The 17,986-nt window shown below is 36.5% G+C and overlaps 1 protein-coding gene across 2 annotated transcripts; it reads right to left on the reverse strand.

Annotated features, from left to right (window-relative positions):
* Nucleotides 1-2,723: 2,723 nt before the first annotated feature.
* Nucleotides 2,724-15,954, reverse strand: LOC121600954 (heat shock 70 kDa protein 4). 2 transcript variants are annotated; one of them, XM_041929733.1, is made up of 7 exons: nucleotides 15,829-15,954; nucleotides 15,542-15,747; nucleotides 10,768-11,439; nucleotides 9,855-10,695; nucleotides 9,105-9,197; nucleotides 3,944-4,045; nucleotides 2,724-3,769 (listed from the first exon to the last, which is right to left on the reverse strand). In XM_041929733.1, the coding sequence occupies exons 2-7, from the start codon at nucleotides 15,646-15,648 to the stop codon at nucleotides 3,053-3,055; spliced, it is 2,532 nt and encodes an 843-aa protein (XP_041785667.1). In that variant the 5' UTR covers nucleotides 15,649-15,747; nucleotides 15,829-15,954; the 3' UTR covers nucleotides 2,724-3,052. The 2 variants fall into 2 exon arrangements, with proteins under 2 accessions (XP_041785667.1, XP_041785668.1); XM_041929734.1 differs by lacking the exon at nucleotides 9,105-9,197 and having other exon boundaries at nucleotides 15,542-15,953.
* Between the last annotated feature and the right edge of the window lie 2,032 nt (nucleotides 15,955-17,986).

Consider the following 17,986-nt stretch of genomic DNA (forward strand, 5'->3'; position numbering starts at 1 on the left):
AATGGGCAATCGGATAGCAATAAGGAAACAGTAGGTGACCGCTAACTGGATGTGTTTGCTAATTGGAGTGCTTTATGTGCAGTGCTTTAAGCAATTCTCAAAATATTCTCGCGGGCCGCCAGTTTGACATGCCTGAATTAATGGATATAATTGGCACTCTGGCAATTAAATTAATGGCACTCTTGGACAAACACTTGTTTTGTGAACATTCGAACTTATTTAGTTGAGCTATTGAACACATGTTATATTAAATACAATGATCAATTTGACCATCAATGTCTAAAGGCAATTCTTTCTAGAAGATGGACATATTTATGGAGGACCAGGAAGATGGCGGGATAAAATACGCTTCTGATGATGGTTGATGCAAGTACATTACAAACAGTACTTTTTTAAACTTGATTGCTGTATGGCACAACTTTTCTTTTTGTAAAATATAGTATAATTTTTATTGTTTTACACCTGTTTCCAGCTACAATCGAATTGCAAACCGCCTGCTTAGAATCACATGCCACTACGATCGAATGCGTGCATCGATGGTTGGAAAAAAAAATCTCGTGCCATTTGCATCGAATCGCAAACCGCTTTGCTTCAAACCGCATGCCACTACGATCGAATGCGTGCAACCACGGTTGAATCGCGTTCCGCTGCGGTCGAATCATGTGCCACTACGATCGAAACGTTAGCCGCTAACATTGGATTCCTGAGAGGTAAAGTATAGTAAGCCTAGTGTTTACATTTGAAGGCCGCTTTCTTCGCCGATGGCAATTCGTTTGTAAAATACTGATGGTAATTATTCAAACAGATGGTAACAAACAGTTTACTATGCTCTACCATTCAGAAATCTAATGGTAGCGGCACACGATTCAATCGTAGTGCCACACGATTCGACCGTAGTGGAACGCGATTCAACCATGGTTGCACGCATTCGATCGTAGTGGCATGCGGTTTGAAGCAAAGCGGTTTGCGATTCGATGCAAATGGCACGAGATTCGAACGTAGATGGAAACAGGTGTAACAACATGCCCGTTATCAGTTCAACCTCCGAAGAGACCGTGCCCCCACCATACGTAGGACTGACTATCCTGCTATGGTAACAATAAGTCAAAGAAAGCCAAGCTCACTTCACCAGTGGGTACAGGGAGGCAGGCCTTGACCGACAACGGTTGTTGTGCCAAAGAAGAAAGAAGAATGTACCTCAATGAAGTAAAAAAGGGGGAAAAATTGACAAAAATCTTTATTTTGTTAAATAAAACAATCTATTAGGAGGGGTCAATGTGTGTTACGTTATTTTTTAGGGGGGATTCTTCCAACGTTATAGTTGGTTACAATAGGGGAGAAGGGGTAAAAAATGCAAATTTTGAGTTACGTATTTGATGGATGATGCCTTCCCGCTTAGGGTCCCAGGTAGCCTTAAACACGCTTTTGCCTACCAAAACAGATGCACCTATTGAACCTCTACCTTTCGCAAAAACCGAAGGGACGGCAAGATCTATTTTAAACGCAATACTATTAGACAATTTAGTGTTTAATTCAAAATTTATTTCCCTTCATATACTTTTTCCATTACTTTAGAGTTCCACAAAGCCAGTTTACAACCATGTCCAATTTAACAGCGATTGAAAATGGTAAAATCATCATTAACACATAAAAAAGGTTATTACTCAGTTTCCCTACTGCTTCTATTCTTATTTCCGCGCAATTCCATTCCAAGAGAATTAAAAATAACATTTAACTATTTTTTTTAGCATAGCAGCAATGCAATGGTTTGCTTGTACGATCATTTTTCTTTCCATCGACGACTCTAGGACACCGCTATTAATTGCAAGCCTAACTTGAACTGGTAATATTCGGTCGAGCGAGAACACCATCTACACGATACATGGTTTCAATTGTGGTACAAAGTTTTGCAATTTATCCCAAAAGTGAGACAATTTTACGATTCAGAGTGAGTCACTCCCATGACTGCGGCACGACGGCGGTACTTGATTAAACGAAACCATCTATCGTTGCGGGATACTTTCTGAACACAAATATTCGTCTAGATCAGGGGTCGGCAAACTTTGAGACAGAACGAGACAAATTTTTCAAAAATGTTCGCAGAGTTCCAAGTGAAGAGTAAAAAAAGTGAAATTTCTATGAAATATATAAACGGCTAGGAGCCACCATTTCGAAATCAAAGAGCCACACTTAACCGATCGCTGGTGTAGGACAGGCGGTTTGACGCATTGAAAAAGTTTGCAGCAATAATAAAGCATCCTGCTGCAGTCATGAGTTTAACTCTTAGTACCGTAATCCTTCCGCAAGCTCAGGATATATTACACCCTTCACCCTGCAATAGGATATTTAAAATTTCTTTCATTTTCATTCTGAGTTGAATTTAGTACTTTATTATGCTCGTTCGAATACACAAAGAAAAGTTGTAAATAAGGTCATATTTTTCCAATCAGCTAAATGTTATAGGAAGCCATTCACCTACAAACACAAATGAGGAAAAATTGTCGGCTTGTTGTCAAACTTCGAAAGTACACTGGTAGTTATTTATGTTAGCTTTGCTTACCACATTTAAGTATCAAGTACATTTCACTTGAACTCTCAAAGCTTGTTGTAAATGCTAAATTCAAAATATCCAATGACAAATTATAGATTTGCTCTGATTCGAACTGGAACGGTTCAAAGTAGTAATATTTGCACAGTAATAGTAAACAGCTGTTTGTATGGGATTTTCGGTTTCTAGCACTCATTCTCATTTATATGCAAGTAATCCTATGTTGGGTGCTAGTATTTTTAATACATTTCCTGAATGAGTCCTGATAATTCTGAAGTATTTCAACTAAAGCTAATAGTGCAATGTTCTGATGGTAATGAGCTTGAAGAATATACGGTATGTTCTCGCACTATTCCTTCGGAAAAAAAACAATGTGACCACTAAATCATTCACACAGGTGTTAAAAGAAACAATAGCCTACTAACATAAAAACGTAAGTTAATTCATGCTAGCATTTTAAATGTGCTAAGGGTTGGTTAAACGCTATCAAATGAGGTGGTGAGTTTACTCCACATCCATAGAATCTTCTGTGGTTTGTTTCGGTGTATTAGAATCTTGATTATCATGCCCTGGCGTTTGTGTATCTTGGCTGGCTGCACCGGTTGCAGAAGAACCATTTTGCTGGTTTTGATCTGCAGGTGGGGTCGGGGGTTTCGGTTTAGGTCGGTTCAAAACGGAGTTCGTGCACGTAGTTAGGGTTACCGTTTCATGGCGAATGTCAGCAAGTTTCACCGGTGGATCCTCGGTTTTGCGAGCACCCACCAATTTCGATCGCGCCTCTTCGTACCATTTCTGTGCTTTTTGTGCAGCCTCAGTAATATTTATCATTTCAGTTTCGGTAAGATGTTCATACTTTGGTTCTTTTGCACGATATTGCTCGACTGCTTTTAAAGTTTGTTGAACAGCATGTCCTAGGTCTGTAAATGCCTGTTCTTGGCCATTGAACTCTTCACAACGGTTTCGAACCGGGTCGATCTTAGCACGCATCTTTTCAAGACGTTCTTTATATACACCTTTTTCACAAGACTCGCCTTCCTCATAGAGCCAATTCTCAGTTTCTTCTAATTCCCGACAAATTGCCGACGCGTCTTGCGGATCGATGTAATCGTGCAATGCGCCATCTTCTTGAATTTTATCACGAATTTCATACACCTGCTCCTCAAGGGCGTTACGGGCATCAATACGTTCTTTTTCCTGACGGTCATTTGCAATCATTTTCATCTGAAAATATAATTTTAAAATTTAACAAACCGTTAATTTAATGTTCGATTATAAATTAGAACAAGATTGATTCGAACAATATCTGAAATATTTTGGTTCTGCTCTGTTTTGTGAAACGAGAGGTTACAAAATATTTGAATTCAATACAACTGTCAAAAAAGGAACAATACTAACCTCTTCTTCAAAATGTTTACACAGCTCTGTATGCACAAATCCGTGTGTATTAGAATCAATTGTTAATTCAACTTGTTTAGTCGTAACTTTTTTCTTTTTATCCTGTAAATAGGTGAATTAGAAAAAAAAATTACATTAAATTTATTACTAACGAAGAAAATTGATTTATTTCTGTGTTGGTTTACATTCTATAAATAAATAAATTAATTAATTAAGTTTTGTTACAGTTTATGCAGATGTTATTTAATTCATAACACTTGAATATACATTAACTTTTCCTCAGAGAATCAAAACATATCGGTAACGTCGTCCTGGTTTTACCAATACTGAGGCATTTTCACGATTCTAGTCAGCTATTTTATATGGAGTTTGACAGTAGGAGTCTAAAATCACATCAACACTCCATACAAAACCACACACAAAACTAGCGCTTTCCTAATATCTGTTAATAGAAAAGTCGTAAGACTTGAAATTCATAGAATGCCTTGAGAAATATGTTTTACACTACACACTACTTCGACAAAAAAAAACTTCAAAAAGTTTTTGAATATTTTTTCGATTTGTACCCTTTACATCCAAATCCGCCTACGCGGGTAAGACCATACATTTTGTATGGGAGATGGCAGTTTAGCGGATTCAAAAGCTAATATCTTTTGATCTGATCGTCGCATTTGCATGACATTTTTATCGATGCTGCATCTTCTCGTTGTTTGACTATACATATTTTTTCTGGAATTTAATTTTTTGTTTTTCTATTTATTTTTACTCATTAAAAATATGTTATGTATATGACAACCTACACGAGTAAGTCAAACACTTTGTATGGGAATATAAAACATTGGGGATTGTTAACCTTACCGCAAGGCCAGACGAGGTGAAATATAAAGCGAAATGAACTATTTGACAGCTGAAATATGTCAGATAACGCATCACAGCAACCAGCTGAGGTGCAATGTAAACAAATAACGTGTAAAAAATCGCAACTAAATCCATTAAAAACTCCACTATCAAGTATTATGTTTATTTTCAGTCAACAGTTCATCATTTCTTCATATTTAAGAATGTTCCGCTTAATAAGATATTCTTTATAAGTGATTTTCGAAAGCGGATATTGTATCTCTCCCCCAACCCTCACCAGTCAAATAGTTCATTTCGCTGTATATTTCACATCTTCTGGCCTTGGGGTTATAATTTTCGGCCTAAATATTATTTTAAAAATAAACTTGACATAAAGTTGCGTTATGCTGTCAGGTAGGTATCACTGTAATCACTGTCTAATAAATAATATTTTTGCTATTATTGAGTTTGTAGTAATTTAATATTACTTTCAATGAATATTTAATTAACTTTTCGGCCAAAATTTCTGCAATGTGGTTTTATTAAAAAAAGTTCATAATATATTATAAAAAACTGCTTAGCAAAGAGGTTTTTGCCTAATGAATTCTCATTCTTCAACGTTATTATATTATGAACACTTAGTACTAAAATTATCGCTTTATGTAATTCTTCTTCTATTTGGTGTTACGTCCTATGCGGCATGCCTGCCTCTAGAGACTTATTCAGTACCTTGTACCCGTATAGTAATCTCTTGCTACGAGAGGATGGTCCATTCTAGACATGAACCCATGATAGGCATGTTATTGAGCCATCAACTCGCTACGACTTGACAACATACTCGCCGTGGTTTCAAACCTTTTATGGACTGCCTTGATTGATTATCCAGATGCGTGATACCTAAGAAGTCTCTAAAGCCTGTATAGGCCGGCATGACCACAAGTTATTCGGCAAACCGAAAAAGAATGAGTTGATTTAAAAAATAATAATATATCTCAGTCGTAACCTAACAACATAACGGAACTTTATTACAAGTGTCATTTTGCAATGTTGTATACATACATAAAATTGTAGAATAAAAATTACATGCTCAACAATCCGCTCAAATACAATCTCACATAGTAAAAAGTATGGTCCTGTTCGGATGGACTGGATTCGTATTGCTATATTTATAACAGCTGAAACTGGGCGAAAAAACTGCCTAGGCTCGCAAGCTCTTTAATGCGAGGGCTCTGGGGCTGTGAACTTGTATGGCGTGCGAGCCCTCGCGCCCCGCCATGTAATTGACAGCGGTTTGCGAGGGCGCGCGAGAGCTCGCACGCCATACAAGTACACATTCCCAGAACCCTCGCATTAAAGAGCTTGCGAGCCTTGGTAGTTTCTTCACTCCTAGTTTCAGCAGTTATTATAGCACCCTGAGAATAGATATAACTGTGTAAATTGTAGCATACTAAACACCTGAATTTCGACATTTTTTTTTTGAAAAATCCACAAACATTGAAATAGTGATCTTTTCAACAAATACTATCGCAAAAAAATAATCCATGAATAAAAATCAAAGATTATGTAAATAACATAAGATTTCGAGCAGATGATACCATTCGCAATCCTCGCTATGTTTGACGGGGCACCCTCGCAAATCGCTGTCAATTGCATGCCGGGAGGGGCGAAAAAACTGCCTAGGCTCGCAAGCTCTTTAATGCAAGGGCTCTGGGGCTGTGAATGTGTATGGCGTGCGAGCCCTCACGCGCCCTCGCAAATCGCTGTCAATTGCATGGCGGGCAAATCCGCGTCCGACAGCTCGAATTCCTAAATTTCCGCATTCTAAAAGCGGGTTTTTCCTTAAGCAATACGGCCTTTTTGAACCGTTACTCCTGAATAAAAAAACGGGCTTTTCCTGAATAAATTTAGTCAAGTTACAGAGTTCAAAGCAACAACATCGAGCCTACATCATTTTCGCTAACCTTCATCTTTATCAGTAACAACAGAGTTTAAAAAATTTTCATGCAAAATCGACGAGCAGATCAAAATAAATTAGGGTTTTAATCTGCGAAACTGCAATCACCCACATAAAATGTATGGTTGTACCCGGGTAGGCAGTCGTAGAACAACGTGTATTTTTTTGGTCATAGGCACTACGGTTAAAATCTTCATTCAGAAGTAGAAGCGATAAAAATCAGTCTTCTAAACACAAACACAAACAAAACCACTCGACACTAACCGAAACCAAATTGGTATTATACAAACTTGTTAGTAATTTCTCTATTTCTGTTAGGATCATAATAGAAAATCATCATTTTTTTAATTTTTCTCTACCGCTAAGGTCGCATATTTGACCTTAGAATTTCTATTCGTTTGGAATAGGTTTGTTTGACAAACATTGTCACCAACATTGGGGGCCTTCACGATTCTAGTTAGTTTTTTGTATGGAGTTTGACAGTTGGAGGCTGAAATCATGTAAACACTCCATACAAAACCACACAAAAAACTAGCCTGCAATTTTCAGTCTAGATTATTCTAGCCTCAAAGCTATAATTAGATTCGAGTGCCTGCTCGAAAACACGGTGTTGTTTACATTTATCCCAAGGTGCATTAAAGAGATCACGTGGTGGAATCTGGAATCAAAGTGTATGTAGTCCAGGTGTCTCATAGCATTTTTTTATAACCAAATTTGAACATCACTTTTTAACAGAACGAGTGAAAACTTTTGCTCAAACGAGCTTTCTGGAGGCTTGACGAATACTCAAAACACTCTTAAAATCTTCATTCAGAAGCAGAAGCGATAAAAATCAGCCTTCTAAATTCATACTCCTTGGGATAAGCCCACCTGTATATTATACTCACATAGATAGCTGCTCGCTAGATGAATTAAAGTGTTACCAGCCAAAATTCTACGACATTTTGATTTCTCATTTTTGGCCTACCACGCCTCTTCTGTCCTTGCGGATGGCCTAAAAGAATTATACGGACTGGTTCCCCTGGTTCCATTCGTATGACCGGAATTTCTATAGTAAAACTTAAGTATAGTAAATCTATGAGTGAGCCCCTTTTACGTTTGTTAGATCGTAGGTTGAAATTTCAGCCTGTCAGCTGAATGCATTGTCAGCATTGTACAGCAGTTTTCGAGCAGCTATCAAAGGGGGCTTGGCTTATCCCAAAGTTTATGTGTTTCTTCCTTCTTCTATTTGGCATAACTACGCGGAAATGCCGACCGAAGTACATACAAGCTTTCGTGACTTAATTCATTACCACGCAGCCGGATAATCAATCCTTGCAACAGGGGGATGGTCCATTTCAGGTTTGAACCCATGGCAGGCATGTTATAGAGTCGCTCGAGTTGACGACTGTACCACGGGACCGATCCCAAAAAGGGTTGAAACATGAAAATCATGTGTAATAACTGAAATTTTATTTTGAGGCAAATGCACCATTTAACAGCTGTTGAAAAACATCTTGGAGGTGGTGAATAATTATGTGACTTAAACCATGTATTACACAGGCAACATTATTGAAACCATACAAACAAAATTGCTAACAAAACAAATAATTTCCGTAAAAAACGCTGTCTTAAAGGCAAATTCGATACATAAAGCGTTTTAATTTGTTTTAAGTATTTCCTCTAGATACGGAAATACGCACATACATATTTCCACAATTCATACAAATAAAATTTATACTATTATGCGTCAAGCATTATTACAACAAAAAGCACTATATTTATAGTTCAAAAAGCTTAAAAAATTAAATTCTGAATGGATATAACTATTACATAAGATAAAAGATAAAGCAAACATAACGTTAACTTCCCACCTTCCCGTATTCTTTGGGACAACAATCGTTAAATGATTTATTTATTACCATCGCAGGATAGTCGGTCCTACGTATAGGGACATGGTACATTCGAGGTTTGGGTTCAAATGCTCAATGCTTGGCATGTTGTGAAGTCTTACGAGTTGATAACGATACCGCGAAACCGGCCAAATTTTCAACATTACAAAAGAAAAAATACAGAGCATTCCTTAAGCAGCACATCAGAGGAATTTTCAGGTTGTATAGATCATGTGACCGCCATATTTCATAATATCATATACAAAGTAGACGTAACAAATAACGGCTGAAGCTGTTAAAGCTTTGAGAGCAGATAATAATAAGAAGGTATTAAAGCCTCAAAACTCGACTGAACAAAGAAAAACTATTTTTGGTAAATGCTTGGTAGATAAATTTTAAATGACAATCTCATATACATTAAGTGTGTGTTTCTGCTATGAAACGCCATTGTCGTTTTCTTTTGATAGCTAGAATAGAAACATATCAGGGTAGCACATACCGATGTGAACCATCTGGTGACACGTTGCGTCCAACCCTCTCCACTACTATCGTTGGGTTTCGAGTCTTTTTTAGGATGCTCATCATCGCTACCCTACAAGAACGTGGTAAATTGCCAGGATAAAAGCATAAAATAGCCAAACAGTGGCAAAGAGAAAAAGAGAGAAACGAGAGAACAGACAGCATGAGTGAAGAATCAGATTTGGTCAGAAGAATCTTTAGAATCTACGGATTAAATAAAGAAATGGAAAATATGAGGCAACATCTTTGGATCTTAAGAAAAGAAACAATCAGAGCTCTATTTTGACATCGCATTAAATCGTACTTCCCAGCAGAAAAGACAAGCGTGGATAAGAGATTATTCCTTTAATACAATGAGTATTAAAGTTCAAAAAAGTCATTAATAGTCCTTCATTTCATTACAGAAACACACACAAACACAAAATCAAAATAAACACAAAAATTACGACAAAAAAAACAAAACAAACAAAATATATAAAAAAATTAGCAACAACCATAACGATTTGTAAAGCATATTTACTATGCTCATATCGAGACCGAATGAAGAATTTTTCGTTGCAATATTGTTTTCTTGTTAGTAAGATGAACTAAGCTACTTCTTCATTAAAAAAAAATGTATTGCCAGTATATCAACTAGAAATATGGCCGAATATCAAATGAATATTATCATTAATTGAATTGATAGTGGATACCTAAAAAATAGCCTTTTTTATTTGTTATACCGACTCACCTCTTGTATGTCCATTGGTTCTCCAACCTTGCCAGATTCATCCCCTTGCGGTGACGATTGATTAGCATCACCTGTCTTCTGTTGATCTCCATTACTGGTTGGTGTAGGTGACGTCGGTTCTTCACTTTCCTTGCGTTCGTACATTGTTGCACTTGACACCGTAATAATGCCATTATTATTAATGCGAACCTTTACTTTCACTTCTTGTGCTTCACCATTTGCGTCGGGCTTAATACCCTTCACATGGTATGTGCCAATAAACGGATCTGGATAGGGAACGCTATTCGGCTCATAATGCACCTTAATCGTCATTGGTTCCTTGCGATGAACGGTCAACAATCTACAAAATGGAGCCGCATGATATTGCTCAAACACCTTCATTTCATGAGGGCCATCGGTATCGGTCCAGGATATCAAGACTGGATAGGCCTGAACATCCGTGCAACTAAATTCACGAACACGAACTGCAGGTGAAAGGATAGCACACTGCAAGGCTGCACCACGCGACACAGCTTCGTCTTGATTAAGAGTAGTGCTAGCAGGCTTGCCAAAAATTTGTTCGATTAAATGCTTTATGGCGGGAATGCGACTGCTTCCACCAACGATTTCCACCGAATGGATTTCTTCTAATGCAAGCTTAGAATCAAGCAGTAACTTACGCATTGTTGTCTCGATTCGCTGGAACAAATGACTCGAAAGTTCTTCCATTTCAGAACGCTGCATTGAAGAATGGACATCTATCTCATTCATAAAACATTCGATGTTTAACGGAAGCTTTGTGCTGTTAGCTGACATATTTTTCTTTAGTTTTTCAACTTCCGCCATCAAACGTAGAAAAGCTCTAAAAAACGGAGCAAACATAGTTGTTTATCATGCCATACAATTTTAAAATAATCATAAACTATGAACATACCTTTTCTTTGATGAAGCATCAATCTTGTACTTAGTCTGAAACTCCTTATTAAAATGAGTTGCGAGGACTAAATCGAAATCACGTCCCCCGACAGAATCAGAACAGCTGGCCAACATTTTGAGGTTGCCCTTATGAAAAGCACACGCTGAAATTTGTAACGAGGCATGACCACAATCGACGAAGATAACATTGCGCGGCTTTTCCTCTGGAGTTGGCAAATCTTGTTTGTAGAAACCATAGCTTAAAGCAGTGGCCGTAGTTTCATTCATAAGTCGCAATACATTAAGCCCGGATATGTTGGCCGCATCAAGAAGGGCTTGACGTTGAGCATTTGTGAAATAAGATGGTACGGTGATTACACAGTCGTTGATTTGAGTCTTAAGCTCTTTAAATGCGTCTTCCTTTAACTTGGTAAATAACATTGCCGTGATTTGCTCCGGACTAAATACGTGTTCTTCATCCAAATAGTTGACTCTTATTCCGATACCACCATCTTGTAAAGCCTCCGTATGGTACGGTAATGAACGAAGTTCTTCCTGCGCACGAGGATCGTCGAATTTACGTCCAAGCAACTGCTTAAAGTTGCCAATAGTATTGTTCATGTTAGTGACTTGTTGATTTTTGGCAGCAACACCAAGTACACGATTGCGTCCTGCGAATGCCACGAACGATCTATAAAGGGAAAATAAAATGCAATCAAGGATTAATCCGTATAATCCTTATTTTCTTAATTCCTGGAAGTGGATCAAACTTTATGTCATAAGTATGACATAGACGTAATAATATTATATATGTATTCTTTATTATATATACAGTAGGTGACCACTAACTGGATTGTGTTTCAACTGGAGTGCTTTTTAACAGGAGATACGCTAACTGAAATGGTTCTCAGTTAAAAAAAAACTTAAATGTCAAAACATGAAACCGGAATCTCACATGACGAATATTTTATCGCAAATGTGTATTTTCCACAAATGCGGGGTTTTTTGGATACGTTTCCTATTACGCCAATACACGAAATACTATAGTTTATATCAGGGGTCTCCAAACTTTTCAGTTCGCGGGCCGCATTGCTTCACAATCAACCTTGTTGAGGGCCATTTTGACGCTATATTTAGAATGAGTGGAAGTTAAAATCTCGTTATAATAAGAAAATACTAATGAAATATGTCAAATTTTTTCAGCTTTCTTTTATTGAATCTTTCAGAAAAAAACAGTTCAGAAAGCTATTTAATTTAACCTTCACCCAGTCCTCGCGGGCCGTAGTTTGGAGACCCCTGGTTTATATCAACATAATAGGCCGGTCTGGTGGTACAGTCGTCAACTCGAACGACTTAACAACATGCTCGTCATGGGTTTAAGCCCCAAATAGACCGCGCCCCCATACGTAGGATTGACTATCCTGCTACGGTAACCAAAAGTCACTGAAAGCCTTCACTAGCGGGTACAGGCAGGCCTTGACCGGCAGCCGTTGTTGTGCCAAAAGAAGATATCAACATAAATGAAAAAAGAGTGATATGTTTGTTGAAGTTAACGCCAATGAAATCAATCAATCCATAGTAACGTCACTCTAGTTAGCGAATATTGTTCGCTAACTGGAGTTTGTTTACATCTCAGTTATCGGTCACATACTGTAATCTATAAAACGGGAACAAGCAGACATGTATGGTTACGTTATGGATGATTTGTTACCCTACCCATCCTGAGAATATTACCAACTATCTTCCCACGGTAGTTCATAGAGTCATATATCTCAATATATAACTTAGTTTATATTTTTCTTTTCAATTGGTATCCAATTATAACTGCACCGATATCAGCATGGATTTCGTTTCGATACAACTTCGCTCACTTCATAAAGCGTGTACAGCTCTAATCAGTGAATCAACGCCACATAAGTTGTTGGTTTTATTATATACATTCTTCCTAAGTTGAATCTTCAAGGGACCGTCAACTTTGAGATATTCACGTTGACAAAAACTAATGAAAGTATTGCTCGTCATATATAAAAGGGAACGAACAGAATTCTCATTGAAGAGATTGACCCGCATTTCGACCCAAAGCGACTGTGAAATGTGTGGAGATAGAGTGTCGCAGCAAACGGTTTTCGGCGAACGGAGTCTATGATCTGCCCGCAGATTTGCAACTGTCGTACCCATGGGCCGCGGGGCCATGGGACTTTCTCTAACTGAAAAAAACATTCGCAATCACTATTTGAGAAAAATAATTACATATTTGTGAGCCAGTCGGTGCCGTACTATATAACGATCAGGCTGACACTTTTCTTCAATGGCTGCATTCTGTGTAACTGACATCCATAAAACTGTCAAAATATGACCAAAATAAATAAGATAAAATTAATATATCAAGTGGTTTATAACACCAATCTGATGAAAATAAGAATGTCAAATGTGTTATTAACATTTTTTTCTATCTATTTCCATTGATTAAAACATTTTATGACCTGTATTCGCGTTGCTGAACATAGGAACTGCCAAAATAGGAGAAAACAATGATTGAATTTTTACGAATATTTCTAAAAAAATGGCTTTGAAAAGGCAAATAAGAAATAATGTAACATATTGCGATAGTTTAGCAACCCAATAAAAATCACTTTCAGGAAAAATAATAAAAACAATGTAGGTTTATGAGCTGTTTTTGTGAAACTGCTGCACTAATCTGCCGAAAACTGATACAGTTACCCTACCGTGTTTCGGTGAACCACCATGCGAAAAGAGGATGCTACATTCAAACTAATAATCTATCAGAAAAGTTATTGTTTATGTTTAGTATTTTACAATAGCCCACTCAACAGGCAAAGCAGATGTTTTGTTAGTCTAAATATATTAAATCTTTTTCTTCCTTCCTTCCTTTGGCAGGTTATTCCACAATTAGAGCCATGACTGTAATAGACGGGATCTATGAATTTAGATTGTGTGTGAGAGTATTTTTTTAACACCATTATCACAGCTTTAGCTTATGTTTTCTTTATCTTATTTTTCAAATTGTATTTCTCTTAGACATTTTTTTTTACTTTTTTTTGCTAGATTTTGTTTGGTCTTTACTGCTGTTCTTTTATGTTTCAATATTTTCTCATCTTCTGTCTAGTACTTAAAAAATTTTTAAAAAAACCTAGATACTGCTATCACTAAAACAACGAGGACGTAGCAGTTAGGAAATGTTGTTTTCACAAAAAAAAAAACTGAAATTAGAACCCAACAAATACACTAACATATCGAACAAATTATGGACCCTCGTGCAAAACCAGATCTAAAACGGAGAGCATAATAAGGACATGTATCAATACACATATTGGACTGATAATTTAAAGGCATTTTGTTGGGGATATATATATATATATATATATATATATATATATATATATATATATATATATATATATATAATATATATATATATATATATATATATATATATATATATATATATATATATATATATATATATATATATATATATATATATATATATAATATATATATATATATATATATATATATATATATCCATATTTTGTTATTACATATAATAAAAAAATAAAAGAACATGGTCAAAACAAAAGAAAACAAGTGATGTTTGTAAATACTAATATTTTATTAAATAAATAATAAATTAATTGGATTTTTTATTGTTTTGGTTGTATCTGCCATAGTCGGTTTTGCGTCGATTATACATAAATTTTTATTTGTTATTTTTCGAACACGAATGTAAGTGTTCGTTTCTAGAATAAAAAATATCAATGAAGACATAGTGATTCCACCGAGCAAACTCCACTCCTTGTAAGGGCTGAACTTGCTATAGCATTGACAACAAGGCTTCACACAAAACAATACTCTTTACACACATAGTTTGGTTTACGTCTTTTTGACGACATAAGGACACGCACTAAGAAATATTTTATCCCATTTCATTCTTCATTGGGGAATGAGAAATAATCATCATACATTCTACATAATCCACGCCACGCAAGTATTGCAGGAATTATATTTTTACAATTAAACTAGATGTTAGTAAAGCTATTCGTAGCTATTTTTAAATGTACATTTTCTACTCACTCTATCAATTTTTAGAGCTCGTTTACCTTTCAGCTTTATGCGACAAAAAAAAAGTGCAACCTGCATGATGATTGAACAATCCTTGCAAAAATACCGACGATTTACGTTTTCAAATTCTTTGGGTATGACGAACACATAAGAGTGAAAAGAGTGTTTTAAAGCTGTGGAGTTCAAATGTGCAAGCATTTGAATACTCCTCTGATTGCCCATTAACTTGAGCGATTTTGTAAAATAATTTGATTCCATTTAATGTTAGGTACTGCATGTCCATGGGACAGAGAAAAATGTCGGTGGTAACGGTAAGTTTTGTGTTAACAGATGTTAGATGTTAGGTGATCCAGATCCAGATTCTCCAGAAAGGACTAGAAATCGATACAAGCATGAGAACATTCTCGAAAGTATTGAGGTTATGTTGTGTACAGCGCTAGAGTGCTGTCAAACTGTTCGAGAAACTATTTTTGCTAAACAAATTTGTTTTCCCGAAAATTTACAACGGATGGTTTGTACATTGCTATTAAACAAATGAAATTACATTTGAACTTTACATAATCTTCCGCTGCATTCGCATATGATGCGTGAATAAGATACATGTCACACAAACACACTTTCATGTACCGCGTGTAGCATGCCGCATATATTGCATGATCCATTAGCGAAGAAAACGTAAAGCTGTTTGGAGGGCATATCTGGATACTTACGGTGTGGCCCGCAAACTGTAGTCGTTGGCGATGGTCTCGATGCCTCCTGCTTTGGCGACCGCCACATAAGATGAATCATTTCCAAAATCAATTCCAATCACTGACATTTTGAGGTTTACTGGATTATCTCGTTGCTATTTAATAATTTTTCTTCGACTCGACACAGCCAAAGGAAGTTTCACAACAGCGGAACAAATTTTCAGAATCTGGAAATAAGTTGATTAAATCTCAGAAAACTATTCTAGTTGCCACTCGTGCTCAGTTTCACAGATGAAAAATGATCCCACACGAATTAATGATCTGATTTCAGGCACTGTAAGAGTTCATTGGTGCAAACGCTGCCAACTTCAAATCATTTAATGGTGAAGTGAGAAAACCCAGCGCGGAACATGGCTTTTTGACACAAGCATCTTGTATTAAAAAGTACCCGCGGAACCAACTGAGTCGGTCGAACTGTCAAACAAACCTCCCGATGAACATAGCCGAGCAGCTTGAAAGTTCGAACGACCCGCGAAAAATTGTCGAAGGTAAAAGTTAGGCTCAGCCCTCTACGTTACGCTAGCGTTACGCGTAACGCCTGTTTATCTCAAACCCAAGCAGCATTATTTGAACGCCTTTTTTAACCGTCATAGATAAGCAAATTTATAGATAATAATGCTTAATAATCCAAACCTTATGAATGTTCAGCAATCGTTCATAAGGTTTAGATTAATTGATAATTCATTATAATAAAACAAATTGTTTGACTGTTAATTTACTATTTTTGATATTCATTAATGTTATAGCAATATCAATAATTACTTTAAAAACAATTTAAATATTAAAATACTTATACATTTCTTAGTCTTGGTATATTGGTAAAACTATTATATTGAAATTATAATTATTGTAAAAAATTATCTATTAACCTAATTCATCACCCTTATAATAGCCTTTAAACTAAATATAATTATGATTTAAATTGTCCAGAAACATAGATTTCATAGACAATAAATACATGTAATATATTTAACTTAATTAAATATATTTTAAATATTGTTTAATTTTCTACTTTTGGATATGTTACCACCGACAAACCGACGTGACACTTCGAACAAAATGAGCTTCCAAAGTTGTCTCCTTATTTCAAATGAAAATACGTTAAACACTAGCGCCATCTCTATAATGATTCGCTTACTACACTGACACAGAGAGGAAACTGCTAAAACCCCTTTTTGTTTTTCTTCGCAAATTCCAATTCGTATTGTTTTATGTACTTCTCACATCTTTTGCATTGATTTGGAAACTTATAAAATGATTTTCCTGGGTGTTTTGTCCAATAATTCTCACAAAATCTTGCCTCACACTTCCTTTGCCATTTGTATTTAGAAAAGTTGTTTTACATCGAGGCAGCAGTGAACAGAGCTTACTTCGACAGAAGTGTTCGCCTCACTGGTAAATGACAGTACTTTCGTGTGGGACACTTTTGTAACGCCAGTGTCATGTCGGTTTGTCGGTGATGTTACTCCAATTGAAAGCTTCAAGAGTTTTTAGAACTTTTATTGGCTATTTTTTCATAAACTAAGTATGATACCCCATATAACCAAGATACCGAAAACGCCACCAATTTCTTGTACTAAAAATCCAGTTCCATAAAACAAAGCTAAAAAACTATCAGTTTTGTGGGTGTTATAACTGCTTTCGGATGTTGTTCAAACTTCTGCAAGCCTTAGACTTATTTTAGGCAGCTTGAGGCGAGCGCCAAAATTGAAATCTATTTACCCAGAGATTCGATCCGAAAAAAACGTTCGTATAGCATTCGCTCCTATTTACAATCTTTCGGTTTACCGCCATTCCGTTTCCATCAAACCTTTTTCTATCGTTTTGGCCGATTATCCTTCGCTAATATTTCACGCTTCCGATCTCTCAAACCTATGGCATAGCTCTAGCCATCCCACACTGTCAGTGCCGCTCAACTCTGTTCGTAACAGTGGGTTAAGCCCAAGGTGTTATAAATGACAAGGTGAAGTTGTTCAGAGCAAAATGACATTTCTCGACTTGACATTTCTCTTCCGGGGGCTCCGGTATAAAAATCGGGGAGGGCTGGTGCGGGGTAATGAAATTTGTATGCAGAGAGTGACAGATGTCCCCCACAATGTCGCCCAGCAAAAGCGATAAAAATCAACCTTCTAAATACATTATCCTTGGTTAAGCCACACGGCCACAGAAGCAGCCACTTCAATGTTTTTATGCACGGGCAATTTATTTGCTCAACATGTTTCACCTGTGTTAAAATGTTATTTGATTGTGCAAAGGAAGCAATAAAACATGTGTGTTTAAGTTGGTTTATTGTAAAACATTCATGTGTAATATGTGTACATGTGTGTTTGTTTACTTGCGAATGAACTCTTCCATTTCGCTGGTCAGTGCATAGTTAATAGACTAATAATATTGCTGAAGTTGAAG

The sequence above is a fragment of the Anopheles merus genome, unplaced genomic scaffold (assembly GCF_017562075.2).
Source record: "Anopheles merus strain MAF unplaced genomic scaffold, AmerM5.1 LNR4000014, whole genome shotgun sequence".
Lineage (NCBI taxonomy): Eukaryota > Metazoa > Arthropoda > Insecta > Diptera > Culicidae > Anopheles > Anopheles merus.

Excerpts from the sequence above, each read along its gene's own strand:
- LOC121600954 (XM_041929733.1), bottom strand. The coding sequence starts at position 15,648 with ATGTCAGTGATTGGAATTGATTTTGGAAATGATTCATCTTATGTGGCG. Across the intron at positions 10,696-10,767 it reads GATGCTTCATCAAAGAAAAG|AGCTTTTCTACGTTTGATGG; the intron begins GTATGTTCATAG and ends TCCGTTTTTTAG. Across the intron at positions 4,046-9,104 it reads TCACCAGATGGTTCACATCG|GATAAAAAGAAAAAAGTTAC; the intron begins GTATGTGCTACC and ends ACCTATTTACAG.